This window comes from Gavialis gangeticus, unplaced genomic scaffold, assembly GCF_001723915.1.
Source record: "Gavialis gangeticus isolate Ggan-Ray unplaced genomic scaffold, GavGan_comp1, whole genome shotgun sequence".
Taxonomy (NCBI): Eukaryota; Metazoa; Chordata; order Crocodylia; family Gavialidae; genus Gavialis; species Gavialis gangeticus.
Genome location: NW_017729002.1, coordinates 23,624,868 through 23,639,317, shown reverse-complemented (window position 1 = coordinate 23,639,317; position 14,450 = coordinate 23,624,868). Strand labels below are relative to the sequence as shown.

At 46.1% G+C, this 14,450-nt stretch overlaps 1 protein-coding gene across 1 annotated transcript in view; it reads left to right on the top strand.

The window, feature by feature from the left end:
* Positions 1-13,792, top strand: part of RAB40C (RAB40C, member RAS oncogene family) — a 61,588-nt gene extending 47,796 nt beyond the window's left edge. Inside the window, exons 4-6 of the mRNA XM_019507674.1 lie at positions 10,548-10,625; positions 11,273-11,495; positions 13,492-13,792. Of these exons, the coding sequence (XP_019363219.1) occupies positions 10,548-10,625; positions 11,273-11,495; positions 13,492-13,772 (582 nt within the window). The 3' untranslated portion in view covers positions 13,773-13,792. The remainder of the gene's footprint in view (positions 1-10,547; positions 10,626-11,272; positions 11,496-13,491) is intronic.
* Positions 13,793-14,450: the final 658 nt, after the last annotated feature.

The window sequence follows — 14,450 nt, the reverse complement described above, 5'->3', positions numbered from 1 at the left end:
TTTTTTTTTTTTTTTTTTTTTTTTTTTTTTTTTTTTTTTTTTTTTGTATCCCTGAGACCACACTAGTTAGATGTACAGAGAAACTCCTGGCAGATGCAAGTGACTGATCACAAACTGAGTAGGAACTTGGTGATAAGTCTGTCTTGGAAGTCTCCCTGGGAGATTCCCTTATAGTATTGATATGGTTGGAGAAAGTCTTAAATAAGAAAAAAAAAATCTGCATCAAGACTTCCTTTCCCCTGCCATAAGTCCTCTCATTCAGCCCAGTCTCCAAGTTGTGGAAGACTGAATATGGGGGGTGGAGTCTTTCGTTTCTAGCTCCTTACCTTGGGCCCAGATTGTCCATTGATCACACCCCAGGGCTGCTGACCCTTGTACTGCTATAAACCTCAAATTGGATGGTTTGAAGTTTCTTCTGAAAAAGTTGCCAGAAACAGAGAGGGTTGCACAGACTTAAGAGTCGCAGATTAGCTCACTTCAGCTATTGGGCAGTGATGAACAGTTCTCTTCAGCTGAACTAAATAACCCCCATCTGACTCGGGATTAAAGTGTTATGGAGACACTAAAATGCATGAGGGTGAGTGACAAAGCTACTTTACTCTTTTCTTTTGTCCTGTAGCAAAACCAGGCCAGTTTGCTATTTATTGTCTAAAGAAGTGAAGGCTGTTATCTGGACCTGAAGGAAAGCTGTACTAACTTAACTGGCATGACTGTTGTGTAATCAAAAGGTATTTAGGAACCCAGTAATGGGAATCTTATCAGTTAGAAGAACATTGGAGCTTAATTCCTATTTTGTGGTCTGTAACGCTGGGCTTATAACTTTTCTGTCAGCTAAGAATCTATGGGAATTGAGTATTTTACCTGCCTTTCCTCAAAATTAGCAGTAAACCATGTTTGGAGGCAGTGTGGCCTGGACTAGAATAGGTGACTTCAGACAAGAACTCAGATGTCCTGATGCTGTTCTTGCATGTATAAGATCATCAAGATGCTCCCAGGTGTTTGTGGTGTCATTTCCTCCTCTGTGATGATCACATGGGATTACTATGTGTTTGTTTGCAAAACCATGCATCATCCTCTGGTTGTTAGAGTTGATCAAAAAGTGGCCGGCCAGCTGCCTGCCTTATGTTGCAGCACACTCCTGGTACTGTGTTCAGTATCCCATACCTTCCATTAAGTTCTCGGGTACTGCGAATAGCATCCCTTCCATAAGGGTTTCCTCATAACTAGGAACCTACCTCAATCACACTAGAAGTTTTACAACACAGTAGCGGTCTTAATTTCACTTTTTTGTCATGTGCACCCTCCCCAAGCCACTAAGTGGCCAAAAGGCAATTAATGCTGCCATTTTTGCCTCTTGGCCACTGAGGGGCAAGTGGGGAGTGTGGCACAAAGAGCAAAATTAAAGGCACCACTGCACCATGAACTTCCACCACAATTTAGCAGTTGAGTCGCTGTATCTCCCCTGAACTCCATGCCAGGTTGTATGGTAGGAGAATTGTTTCTTTTCTCTCCGGTTACTGGGTGAAAAGCTCCTGCAAGCAGAGGAAGCTTACTGTACAAGGAAGGAGTGAAACAGTAGTCATGCAGAGGAACTTTTTTTTCCCCCCCAAGGGTGCTTAAGTCCTGCTTTCACAAATGACTTGAGCATTTTAAGTCAATGACTTTTTTTCAGTATCTAAATGCCTGTCTTTTTGAAGACAAGACTTGTGCTCTTAAAAACTACCAAATGCTGTCAAATGCACTGGAGAAGAATGTTTCCAGTCAGTCAATTTCTGTTTGCACCTCCTGTTTCCTGTAGCACCTGTAGTTACTAAGTATTCAGGTGAAGGGTGTAACTTTAAAGAGCCTCTTCTTGCCTTCCCTATGTCTGGTGTGGGAAGAATCCATGTTGTGTAAACTGCAGTCTGCGCTTGTGCTGTGGTATAGTCTTGGGTCTGTCACCTGCGTTAAGCACCTCGGGGGCACTAAGCTGTGTTCTTTCTGAGTTGAGTTGGACCCAAATTCCTGCTTCTCTGGCAGGGAGCTCTATACAGAAGCAGTTCTGTAGTGCCCTTTGTCTATGTTCCATGAGCTGTTTTGCTAAATTAATTTAAAAGCTGGAGGTGGGGAGGGAGGGGGGAACATTACTGAAATCTGTGTGAGCAGGTACTGTCAAGTGCAGATGGGCTTCAGGAATTCACACAGGCAAAATACTTCTGATTTACACTCTAGTTTCCCAGGTGAATGGGATGGGAAGTATTTTTCCAGCAATGACTTCCCTGGCATGGAGCTGACACTTAGCACAACGAGAACCAGCTCATTTAAGCAGGGTTTCACGTTGGCTTTCTGATCAGCTGTGGTCTAACAACAGTCAAAGAGCACCAGTCTTTTCCTCCCACCTGCAGGAAGGGAAGTGGGAACTGTCTCCATGTTCATAGCACACAGCTTGCATGATGTTCACCTGGGACCTTCTGGTGGCTCTAGTGCAAACAAAATCTGATCTTCACAGTTAATGAGCAGAAATTGCATCCTGTTAGGAAATGAGCAGTCCTTTAGAAATGCAAATCTCTGTTTTGAAGCTGTTTTTATTTTTAATATGTACATATGCAAATAAATACCCAACATCCAAGGGCCTGACTTGCTACAAATGAACAGTTGGTTTTATTTCAGTAACCATTGCTGGGTGCAAAAGGTGATGCTGGTATTCACTCCTGTTTGATTGTTCTTTCCAGTCTGCTCTCAGTTCTCAACTTTCCCTATTGCAGAGTTTACACTTCTCAATAACCTGTCTGGTCTGATGCTCTTAACTTGTTGCACGTAAGTCTGTAATTGTGAGAATGCGTAGCAATATTTTTTTTTTTTAATAGAACTGGAGGACTTATACTCTTCTAGGGGCTGACATGGGGGTAGGAGAGGAAAAAGGAGGTGGCGTTATCTTTCTCACCCTCACACATGCCAGTAACTAAACCTATTTCAACAGATGCTCTGGAGACTTGGCTGGCCAGGCAGCATTTACATTGGCTGGAATACAAAGAGGTTCAAATGCTTTGTAAATTGTTCCAAACTGGTGTCCATAGTACACTTTAATAGGCATTAAAAGCCTACTCCAAGGAAAGTCTATAACAAATCCCAGTTGCAACCATGACACTAAAAAAATATTGCTGAGCTCTGACCAGTAATAGCCTTTCTTTATAGGCTGCTGCTTTAGCCAGTAGATAGTTTCCCAGTCTTCAGCAGAATAATGGCATCTTTGGTGCCTCTGCTAATCAGCACTGCCTGATTTGTTTATTGAGTCACAGCAGATGCATCAGTTGTGCCAAGCACTTAAATCAAACCCAAGTCGAACAAAAGGGAAAAGAAGTAACCTCCCTAGCTGCAACATGCTTCTGCAGCACTTAGTTGGCTGGATCTTTCCACTTGGGGTGAATCCATTTTCACCTGTGCCAGAGGAGGCCTGACTGGTGCCCTTCCAAAGCTGCCCCACCAACAGCTTTCTGGGAGCAGGGTTATTCATGAATTATGCACCCCAATCAGTCATGCTGTCAGGTAGCCTAAACAAATGGTGAGTCTTTGTGCAGTCTCTGCTTCCTTTACCTTGTAATCCTTGTACACCTCTCTTTTTGGAAGAGTCTCAAGATTGTTCTCCAAGCCACAAAGCTCTTGTGTACTTACTGATGAAGTATTCAGAAGGCCATAGCAGAAGTAATTTTGCTTTGGACTAATAGCCACAGGCCCACCCCGCTACCTTTCTATTGAGTCTTCATAGATATTCACTCCAGAAATGCCTACCCTAGTCCAATACATCTGGTCTCTGTTGGATAATTTTCTTAGCCTTGTGCTGGTGATGGGTATTTAAGCAGAGAAGCTGCGTGGCATTTCACCCTCAGAATGCAGATGTGTGGAACAGGGCTCATAAGTGGGTTCAGCCTTGCTGTATATGTTACGATGGTGAGGTTAAGGGCAGTGCAGGATGGGAAGGAGGGATGACTGGGTAGTTAATATACTACTTTAGAAGAAAAATCTACCACAGACTGCCTAGCAGTCAGCTCGGACAGATCATTTGGGCCATGTCTGCTGTGTAAACTCGGCCTAGTAGTGGTGCCCTTGAGCATTGTGCAGTGCTCTGTGTTGCTGTCTCCTAAGCTGGAAGGAAAGTAGCCCTAGCTATCTGATGTTTTGAACAGAGTCATTGGCACTGCTGATGGACAGGCTAACTGGTACTGTCAAAGCAGTGCATGGATGTACCTACACTGCTTCTGCCTTAGGAGGATCCTCATCTGGAGCAGAACAGCACATCTGAGAGCACCACTGCCAGAGATGGTAAGTTCACACTACAGATGTGGCCTAAATTGCTCTATTCCTCAGTTTCCCCATTGCCATCTCAGAAGTGGGGAAACTGAGGCATGTTAGCACTTCCATATATTGCAAGCTTGTTGTGGAACACAACTATGCATTCTGGAGATGCAGAGATACTTAAGAGCCAGCTAAGTACTTAAATGGAGAGACTTCTGTTTAGCAAGGACATGCGCATCATGAAGTTCTTACACTTTTTATTTTTTATTTTAAAGTGACCTAAAATTCCATATAGAGTTTTTTCCTTTTACTGAATTTTAAAGCTTTGGAAAAGAGATGTTTAGTCCAGCAATGCCTAAACTTGGATTACCCCACAATCTGTAAAACAAAACCTGGCTTCTGTGCGTGGGGTGTGCATGTGTATGCAAGCATGTATATCTTTCACTGCCTACCCAGAGAGGAGAAAATAGGAGCTGTGTGAGTTTAAAAACCCATCCTTTGCATATGTTGGGGAATAGAGGAAGAGTTTGGGTGTCACGGGCAACCTCAGCATGGTAACACTTGATCTTTAGAATGTTTCACTGGGAAATCTTATCTTTTGGTGTCTGTGTGGGGGGGGCTATATTAAGGTTACTGTGGAGGCCTGTTTCTTCCTTGCCATCACAGCTTGTTGACTTGACCTTCCTCCTGCCAGTGAGAATCTGGTACTATCTTGCTGGTGACATACCATGCTGATGCAAAATGTTCCACTTTAAGGAGACCTTTGGCTGCATCTCCCAGAGTGCTTTAATACTGTATCCTCCTAGAACAGGTTTCTGGCAGAATCATCCTTGACCAATTAGACCTCATGATTGTTGGCTCGGGGAGTTTCTCAGTCCAGAAGTAAAAAAGGCAGCTGCATACTGTTTTTCTTCTAAATGATTTGTAGCCTATTTAATTAAAAAGAAAACAAAAAAAAATAGGCAGGAGTGTTTTGTTTTCACTTCCTTTTATGAAGATTATTTTTGGCCAGAGACTAACTTCAGTCTGGATAAGCTCTTATGTCCTGCACCTTTCACTAACACTGGCCAAAGATTTATTCTTGTAGTCTTGGAAATGAGATGGGGTAAAAATTATAGTGGAAGCTAAAATAAAGTTCAGGAGTGCATTGAAGGAGGATGCTGATTTTTCTGCCTTACTTGTCTATCTTAGCACTAGATTCTTCATTGGGGGGGACTTCAGGAAAACCATTTCTTTTAATAAGGAGATTCTTTTTTGGTGTGTTTCTCCTTTGACCTATAAATTGTCGAAAAATCCTGCATGTTTATTTTGGGAATATTTAGTTCTTGCTTTCACGTGTTTTACTGCATGAATTGGTGGGGGACCAATAAATGAACTAGAGCAAAAAAGCTGCAAAACTATTGTGAAAGCTTCGCTGCTTACTGAGTCCCCACACACAAGCAGGAATGAAATCCTTTTTTCCTGCTCTTTATCACAATAAAAATAATCATCAAGTGCCCTTCAGCATGGTTTTTGTCCATGTTCAGGATGATAAAAGCAACCAGCCTGTATTACTTAACCACTTGTATGACCTCAGACTGGTGTGTGTGGTTGTGACTGTTTGTTGCTCTTGTGCAGGTGACAGATGCTCAGAACAAAAGGGCAATGAAGATTGTGGGGGGCATGGTTTTATTGAATAGCATTACTGAACACTGTAAAACAGGATTTAATACACTGGAGTTTCATGTGAGAGAGTGAACCTAGTGAAAACTGGCCGGACTTTAAAAACTGCCTTCTAATAATAGATGTTGACAGGACAGCACATGAAAAACAGAGATGTGTGTTGCTACACTCAGCCAACATTCATCTTGTGCTATCCACTACTACAGCAGGGAGCTGAATACTGGTGTTGCTTCAGAAGATGGTCACAGAATTGTGCCTGTTACCACTAGACATTGCTGTACAGTAGATGCCCACATGGCTAGAATGTCCCAGCATGCATTACTGTCCTCCAAGCCTCATGCTTTTGCTTGTTGCTCCTGCACTAGAAAGGCAACAAGACTATTGTACAGTGTTATACAATAGACCTGGTACATCTTCGGGTTTTTAGCATTGTTTGAAGTATTTGACATCACCATAGGAAAGATACAGGGGGCCAAGGTCAGCTAAATGTCCAATATGGTACAGTAAACAACACCCACCCCAAGGCAGCAGTAACTCCACTGAGAGTATTTCTTATGTCAGTATCTGATGTGCACTGTGCACTTAGTGTCACTGCGGGACTCTTGGACTGAGGGTGGAGGTGACCACCTGGGAGGCCCAACTTTGTCAGCAAGGTATTCACTGCTAGGATCCCACCTGGGATGTGCTCCAACCCCAGGGCTGAATGTCCTTGAGAGACCTCACACTGCACTTCTAGAGGTGGCACGTTCCACCAGGCCTGTCTGCTGCCAGAGCAGACATTTCCATTAGGCTGAATCTTGTAACTTCATAGATTTCATTGACATTAGGGCTGGAAGGGACCTTGGGAGATCATTGATCCCCTAAGGGCAGGAAATCAGCTGGGGAGATCCTCACAGGTATGTCAGCATCAGCGTCACGCTACAAATGGGTGCCAAAGCATACAGAGAGCAAATATTTGCCTTGGGTCAAGCACTGAGTCTGACAGCCAGTAGCTGAACTTAAGTCTCCTGAGTCCTAGTCCAGAGCCTTAGCCACAAAGCCATCCCTCGTGCTCTCCTAGCAAGGAGGTATCAGCCTCCCCAGGACCTGTTGTGTTTTGTATCATTGTTGGGTTTTTCCCCTGTGAGGTAGAGTTTCTACCTGTAACGCTGCCTCATGACAATGTAAGTTCATCCGTTCCTACTTTTATTTCCAGTTGATTATTACCTTCCATTATAACTCTTCTTGGAGATCCCAGTTACAGTAGAGTCTATATCAATCTGTAAGAGCACATGCCTTTTTTTTTTCTTTTTAAGTGCCTGTTTTTTTCACTGAAATACCCTTGGTGAGAGAGGGAAAAGCAATAACAAATCAAGCAGAACATTAGAAAGCTCTGGCAGAAGACATTAGCTGGTGTCTGCAACAGATATCTGGAAGTTATTGAACTAACTTGAAAAGAAAAGTTTGTCTAAGAGCTGCTCTTCTAGGGTCTTCTCTTGTACTCCAAAGTCCATAATGCTGCAACCACCCCTTAAAAGGCTACATGTACTTGGCAGATGCCACACAGTAACCATCTAGTGCCTAATGAAAGGCAAGAGTGAGAAATGACACACATCCTGTAGTTGCACTAAAAGAGCAGGCACCATGAATGCCATTGTCTAGGTAGCTATCTGGCAGAATGTGCCAAAATCGTAGGTCTTGCTTTCTACCCTTCTTTGTCATACAGAATTAAAAAACAGTACAATTCGGGCAAAGAACTGGCACATCCCTTCAGGTTGCAAGTTCTCAGCTCTCAGTGAGTGGCTGGGGATGCCTTCAAAGCAGAGCTGCTTGTGGTTAACCTCACATTCTTCCCTCTGGGAGATCTTTGCCTTCCTCTAAAGTTTTACCTATGTGTTTTGACTCATGCTTTTACCTTTTGAATTATGTATGTTTGCTTCTGGCTTTTTTCCCCCTACATTTGCTGTTTCCCACTACCAAAGACTGTCTTTATTCAACCTAACCACAAACAGGATGTCCTTTTAAAGCGAATTCCTATATTCTGCTTCACTGACTCTTCAAACACAGCAGGATACACAAACATGAAAAGGACAGTCCATGAAATAATGTTCCCTCCCATCATAATCAAGTTGGTAAGACTGCCACCTTGCTAACAGTACTTTTGTCCTCAGCGGCAGGTTCTTCAGTTGCCCATTTTTTTTATCATGACTTCAGGGATGAGGCATAGGCTTCACAGAATCAGGTGCCAGCTACATTTTAGCAAAGAGCTTGAAAATTCTTACCATTGGAAAGCAGAGGTCTTCTCAAAGGCTGCCATACCATATCTAACTGCAGAATTGAGGAAGCTTTTCGTGGTTAGCCATCCAAAATGAACAGCCTGTTCATAAAACCTCAATGTTTACACAGAGAGATCTCCGTCTATAGCGAAGGCAGTGTACTCAGCGGCCTCTGGCTCCATAGTAAGACAACAGCACTGTATAAAGGGCGTTCTCTGCTCTTGCATTAACTTGCAACGTATGTAACCAACTGTTCTTTTTCTTATTCCTGCTCTTTGTAAGCTTTGACTGTACTAAAGCAAGGTCTGTTGGACTAATGTATTGTACTTATTATCAAGCAAAAGATCATAACTGGCGGCACAATCCTCTAAAAACCTCAGGGTAACATAGGGAGTGGCCTCTGGCACTGAAGCATGTCTGCATGTGTGGCCTTAACCCCACCCTACATAGAAATAAGGAATAAGTCTAGTCTTTCCACTAAAATGTCAGTAGCCCAGGGGCTCAGTGTTGCAGTTAGTCACTGCATCACACAGTTTGAAGATCAGGTCACAAACTTCAACACCCACCTACACCTAGAAGGATGTCCCAGTAGAGCTGTACCATATCTCCCTAGTGGAGCCTATCTTCTAGCAGCAAGAGTTCTTCTGCCAGGATTGCTCCCCAATGGGAAACTGCCCTCCAGAAAACTTGTTTGCAGATATAACAGCATCCACAATAAGATTTCGTGCCCCCCCTTTCCCCCTCCAGGTAGCCTAATTGCTTAGCAGCATGACTTCTCATGCTCCTCGCTGATGTAGCTATGCCAGCAAAACAGTCTAATGTAGACCAAGCCTCCTTCGCTCAAAATCCCAGTCCTGGTTCTTAGTCTTCTTTTGTGCACATCCCAGAACCACCTGAAATAACACAGGATTCAGGATGTCAGGCCTTAAAGGGGTACTTGAAAGTGCTTTGTTTTGAAGGTAACAGGAGCAATACTGTAGCAACTGGTGGGGAAGAGGCATCCGCCTCAGGTGCCAAAGCAAAGGGGTGCTAACAGGCACTCCTCAGCTGGGGCAGGGGGCAGAACAGAGCAGTGTGCAGTTTGTTTGGGGTGGGGGGTGGCTCCTGCTGTTGCGTCCATTCCTGGGCAAGCATGGGGGGGGGGGCGTGTAGCCCTCATGTCCCCCTGGATCTGTGTGCAGGGCAAGGGCAGGCTGCCAGCGCCAGGGCTTGCCCCAGGCGCTGAACTTCCTTGCTATGGTACTGTAGAGGAGTAAGCTACAGAACTGTGTGGGGGCCAAAGAGTAAAGTAGCTGAGTAGGTGCTGTTTTAAAGCTCGGCTGAGTGTTGTTTCATCATTTGGAAGCTCACATGGAAGTGGGACAGGGCCACATCTGACTAAGTCCGGACCCCTGCTTTTCAAGTCAGCAAACTTTCTCAAATCCAAAATGTTTTTTCTACCAAAATTAAAATAGAGCAATGTGGAACAGCTCTTGGCAAAGGGTATCTGCACACAGTGTACTGAATGTGCTGTGCTTTGTGAGCTTGGTTGCCAGCATGCCTTCAAGGACAGTTCTTCTGTGTAGATTGCCTCGTTTCTGTTCCAGTGATTCTGTAGCAAACTTCCTACTGGACAAGGATCTCATTATTCTTCTAACTGTTGGCCTGCAAATTTGCTACCTGGACCCAAGTGTCAGTCTCACAATGTTCTTCCTGTCTCATTCTTTGTCAGTCATAATAGATGGTGCCATTGGAAGTCAGGAGTTGCAGACCAAAACCAGTCTCCTCTCCCAAAGCTGGAAGGGCTCAAATCTTTTGGTTAGCTCAGGGGTATCAAACATATGCTCCCCCCTGACAAGATCCAGCCCACAACACCGCTCCATCTGGCCTGTTGGGCTCCTGGTGGGCCAGGGAATTTGGGAAGAGGACCTGCCACACAATCCAGGGCCCTGTTAGACACTGGGGGGAGGGGGGGGGAGCTGAGTGAGGGTTGTGGCCACTTAGCCTGTGGGTGCTTGGCCCACCAGTGTTCATCCTGCAGTTTGTGCTGCCTCTCTTGCATGCAGCAAGCAGCCACTTCTACTGCTGCCACTGCTTGCCTGTAGATCCAGCCTGCAAGGAGCCCCATAGTTTGTATCCAGCCCTGGACAGAGGGTGAGTTTGATGCCCCTAAATTATCTGATGTGACTTGGTGCAGCCTGTCACATATTTAATGACTCATTCTTTCCACACTTTAAACTCGGAGAAATTGGACAAACTGCCTTCACCCTCTCATGTCAAATATTTGTCTCTCCAGTGCAAAACTGAGGGGACAGACATTTTTCCAGTTGCATCAGTTTGTGTATGTAACTTACTAGTCATATGTTCTCTTCTACACAGGGAATTCTCTTGGTATATGACATCACTAACCGCTGGTCCTTCGATGGCATAGACAGATGGATAAAGGAAATTGATGAGGTAAGGGGGGCATTAGGATGGATATATACATATACATGTGTGTGTGTGTGTGTGTGTGTGTGTGTGCATCTGCTAACTTATTTTACTGTTGCAGTGGGGCTTCTGGGCACTTTCAGTGCTATATGCCTCTAACATATTTCTGTACTGGCATCTGAAGCTAATCTGGTCATAAGTCCCAGGTCTCCTTGGACTCTGCCACAGCCCGCTGAGTGACAGCCTGGATGTAAAAGAGCCACTTAAATGGCACTTGCTGGAAAATTGACTTTGCCAGTATAATCTAGAGCTGTTACAGAAGAACTGCAGGGGCAGGAAGACTCCTCTGTCAGCAGATGCAGTTCACTGACTGAATGAGGACAGCAAGCCTGGCTAGAATTGTGCAATGCAGGGGCTCGATATGATCGGGCAGAGAACAATGGGCCAAGAGTACAAGGGGGGTTCTCTGTCAAACAGAACAGAAGGGGCTGGTCTGTGACAAAGGCCTGGCATGGCTATGCTGTGCATTTTGCAGTGATTGACCATAGCAGGGGCAATTTCACTCCTGTCCAGGTGGATGCCTGAGCAGAGCAGCACACAAACCTGTCATGGCTCTTGGATTCACTGGCATGAGTCCTTACTGTCCCATAGTAACAGGTCCTGCTCTCTTGCAGCATGCCCCAGGTGTGCCCCGGATCTTGGTTGGGAACAGGCTGCACCTTGCCTTCAAGCGGCAGGTGCCCACAGAGCAAGCCCGCGCCTATGCTGAGAAGAACTGCATGACGTTCTTTGAGGTCAGTCCGCTGTGCAATTTCAACGTCATTGAGTCCTTCACGGAGCTATCGCGCATTGTGCTCATGAGGCATGGCATGGAGAAGATATGGAGACCGAACAGAGGTGAGTGGGCACCTCCTTTGTGATAGGGGAGGATTGCTCGGCTATCGGCCCTAGGTAAAGAGATGCATATGTTTGTGAAGGTTATTGTGAAACTCTCTTACTGTGCTCAGGTGCCTCATTCCCTACCCACCACTGTGACCTCAGGAAAGATGGTGTCCTGCCTCACAGGTAGGGAAAATGGAGGCAGGCAGTACATAGTGCACCCTAGGTCATGTAGTGGGTTAGTGTCAGAGCTGGAGACCAGCTTCAGCACCTGGTATCTAGCCATTCACTAATCAAAGTGAATTCTGTAATGCGCTGTAGCCATTGAATGCATGGAGTTGAGGTAGCTTGCTGAGCTTACACTGAGTCTGATGTCGCACTGAAGTGCTAGTTCAGACCTGAATCAGCCTTGGGTAATCCATCCCTGAGTGGGAGTGCATGTGCTTGGGGGAGGAGGGGTGTGTGGCTAGTACCAGAGATGCCCTGTCCAATACACATCAACATGGTATGCATAATACCAGCAGTTATACGTGGTCTATCGTGGTGGGTTGCATGTGTTCTCATGACAGGTCAGGCTGAATTCAGGCCTCCTGGGGACAAAGGGCACCGAGTCGCTTGCTTTGCCTAAAGTGAAGCCAATTCACAACTTTGTAGCTTCTGGAAGAAGGGGCAGGAGGAGGGTTTCTAGAGTAGAATCTAGTGTAATTTAAGATTCAAATCCCAGGTTACGCGAGAGGTGCAAGGCAGTGCCCCTACACACAGTGGGATACCTAGTTTTATGTGGAAAGTTTTTCCTGGGGTGGAGAGCCAGCAGCACACACCTGGCTTGGGTCAGAGCTACGCTGCTAGTTCTGCTGCCCTACAGAACAGCTGCTGATGTTTAAAGCTGAAGTCATTTGCACACTGCAGATCCCTGCTGACTGCTGTCCACGGGCAGGACGTACAACTGCTGTCAGTGTCTTCTGCCCCATGCACAGAATGGCTTAGTGGCTTTACTGCCTGAATCCTTGCCCAGACCAAAGATGGGAGTGTGCCCCCATGTGGCCGCCTATAAGGAAGTAGCTTACAAACTATTGTGCTCACAATGCAGTTATGTGAGCACTTACATCAATGGTGGGCAATTATTTGGGCTGGAGGGCCACTTAAGGAATTTTGGTGGGGGGGGTACCAGGGAGATGCCAGTTGATACTGTCTGGTGTGCCAGCTGCTGCCAGAAGCTTGAGGGAGGCCTGCACCCCTTGCTGCTCCACTCTGGTGCAGCTGGGTTAGGCCACGCAGTGTGCAGACTCCTCCACCACCCTGCCCTGCTTGGCTTCCTGTTGCCAATGTGTAGTTCTGGTACTGTGGCAACTGGCAGCCAGGCCCATACAGGACTGGGCATTATGCAATGCACCAAGTAGCTGTCCTGCCTACTGTAATGAGCCACTGCACCACACCAAGCAAGCTGAGAGCAGCTGCCCCAGACTGAGCCCCTCACCCTGCAGCCAGCAGCATGGCAGCAGGAGCTCAGTATAGTGGGCAGGAAGGTTAAGCTTTTGCTATGGCTCTGTGGGGTCAGAGTTCAGGAGCACCTGCCCCTAAACTGATGCAAATTTAAACAGGCCCCAAAAGAGAATGGGCTATGCCTTCCAAGCCTGTTGCCTACTTTTACACTGAATATGGCCTTTGTGGCCTCTTGGAATGGAGGTGGGGGGAGCATTTGGCTGGAGGGCATATGCAGCCTGATGGCAAAAGGCCCTCTTGTTAGGCACTGACAGTGAAACTTCATAGGACCCTAGATGAGCTTGCGAAGGATGCAGAGTATCAAGTATTAAGGGTTGGGACTAGGATCTGGGAGGTCCTTGTTTAATGAGACCTGCTTTTTCCAAGGCTCTCTTCTGGCTATTACTAGTTTCTCCCACCTGTAAGAAACAAGAGTTGAGCTTGATGGGGAGCAGCTGCAGGGAGGGGCTTCTCTGTGGGTACACCCCTTGATGTTTGCTGCTTCACCATGGTAAACTTTCTCTCCCGGCAGTGTTCAGCTTGCAGGACCTCTGCTGCCGTGCAATCGTCTCCTGCACGCCAGTCCACCTCATCGACAAGCTGCCGCTGCCTGTCACCATCAAGAGCCACCTGAAATCTTTCTCCATGGCCAATGGGATGAATGCAGTGATGATGCACGGGCGGTCATATTCCTTGGCCAGCAGCGGGGGTGGGAGTAGCAGCAAAGGGAACAGCTTGAAGAGGTCCAAATCCATCCGTCCACCACAAAGCCCCCCACAGAACTGCTCACGCAACAACTGCAAGATCTCTTAGCGAGGCAGAGAGGCTGTCAGCTCCAAACACATCCACAGCGCCCCACTGATGTACAGATGTTTGCACATGTAGCCCTTCTCCATCAGATCCTTTTGGACGTTCCTTGGGCATTTTTCAGATGGCGCACAGTGCTGGGAATGCGCTCATGTTGGGCCCAACACCCCAAGCATCACATCAGCTGGATCCAGCGTCGCTGGAAGGAGAGGACTCTGCCAAGGGAATCTTCAGAACGCTTGGGGCTTTTCCTCTTGGCCTTGGTGGCAAACTCAGCAGCTGCTGGGCTGGGGGAGGGATGAGCCCAGCCTGTCTTGGCTGAGGAATAGATTTAACGGGAGATCAAGAGGCTTAGGGGGTGGGCAAGGGAGAGTCTATGCTGCAACTTTAACTCTTGGATTCCCAATGGATTGCTGGTGCTATAGTGAATATTGGACAGTTCTTTTTAGACTAAATGGGGTCAGGGCACAATTGCAAGTTCTGCCGGGACATTGGCTTGCCATTGCCAAAAAAGAGGCAAAAATTAGCTGACTGGGAATCCAAAGGAAGCAGTCTGCTTGCCCTTTTCACTTATTTATATAAATATTATATATATAAATATATATATATATATATATCTCTATCTCAATTCTTTTTTTAAGGGTTTTTTTTCCAAGATGCAGTCAGGGAAAAATTTTATGCAGC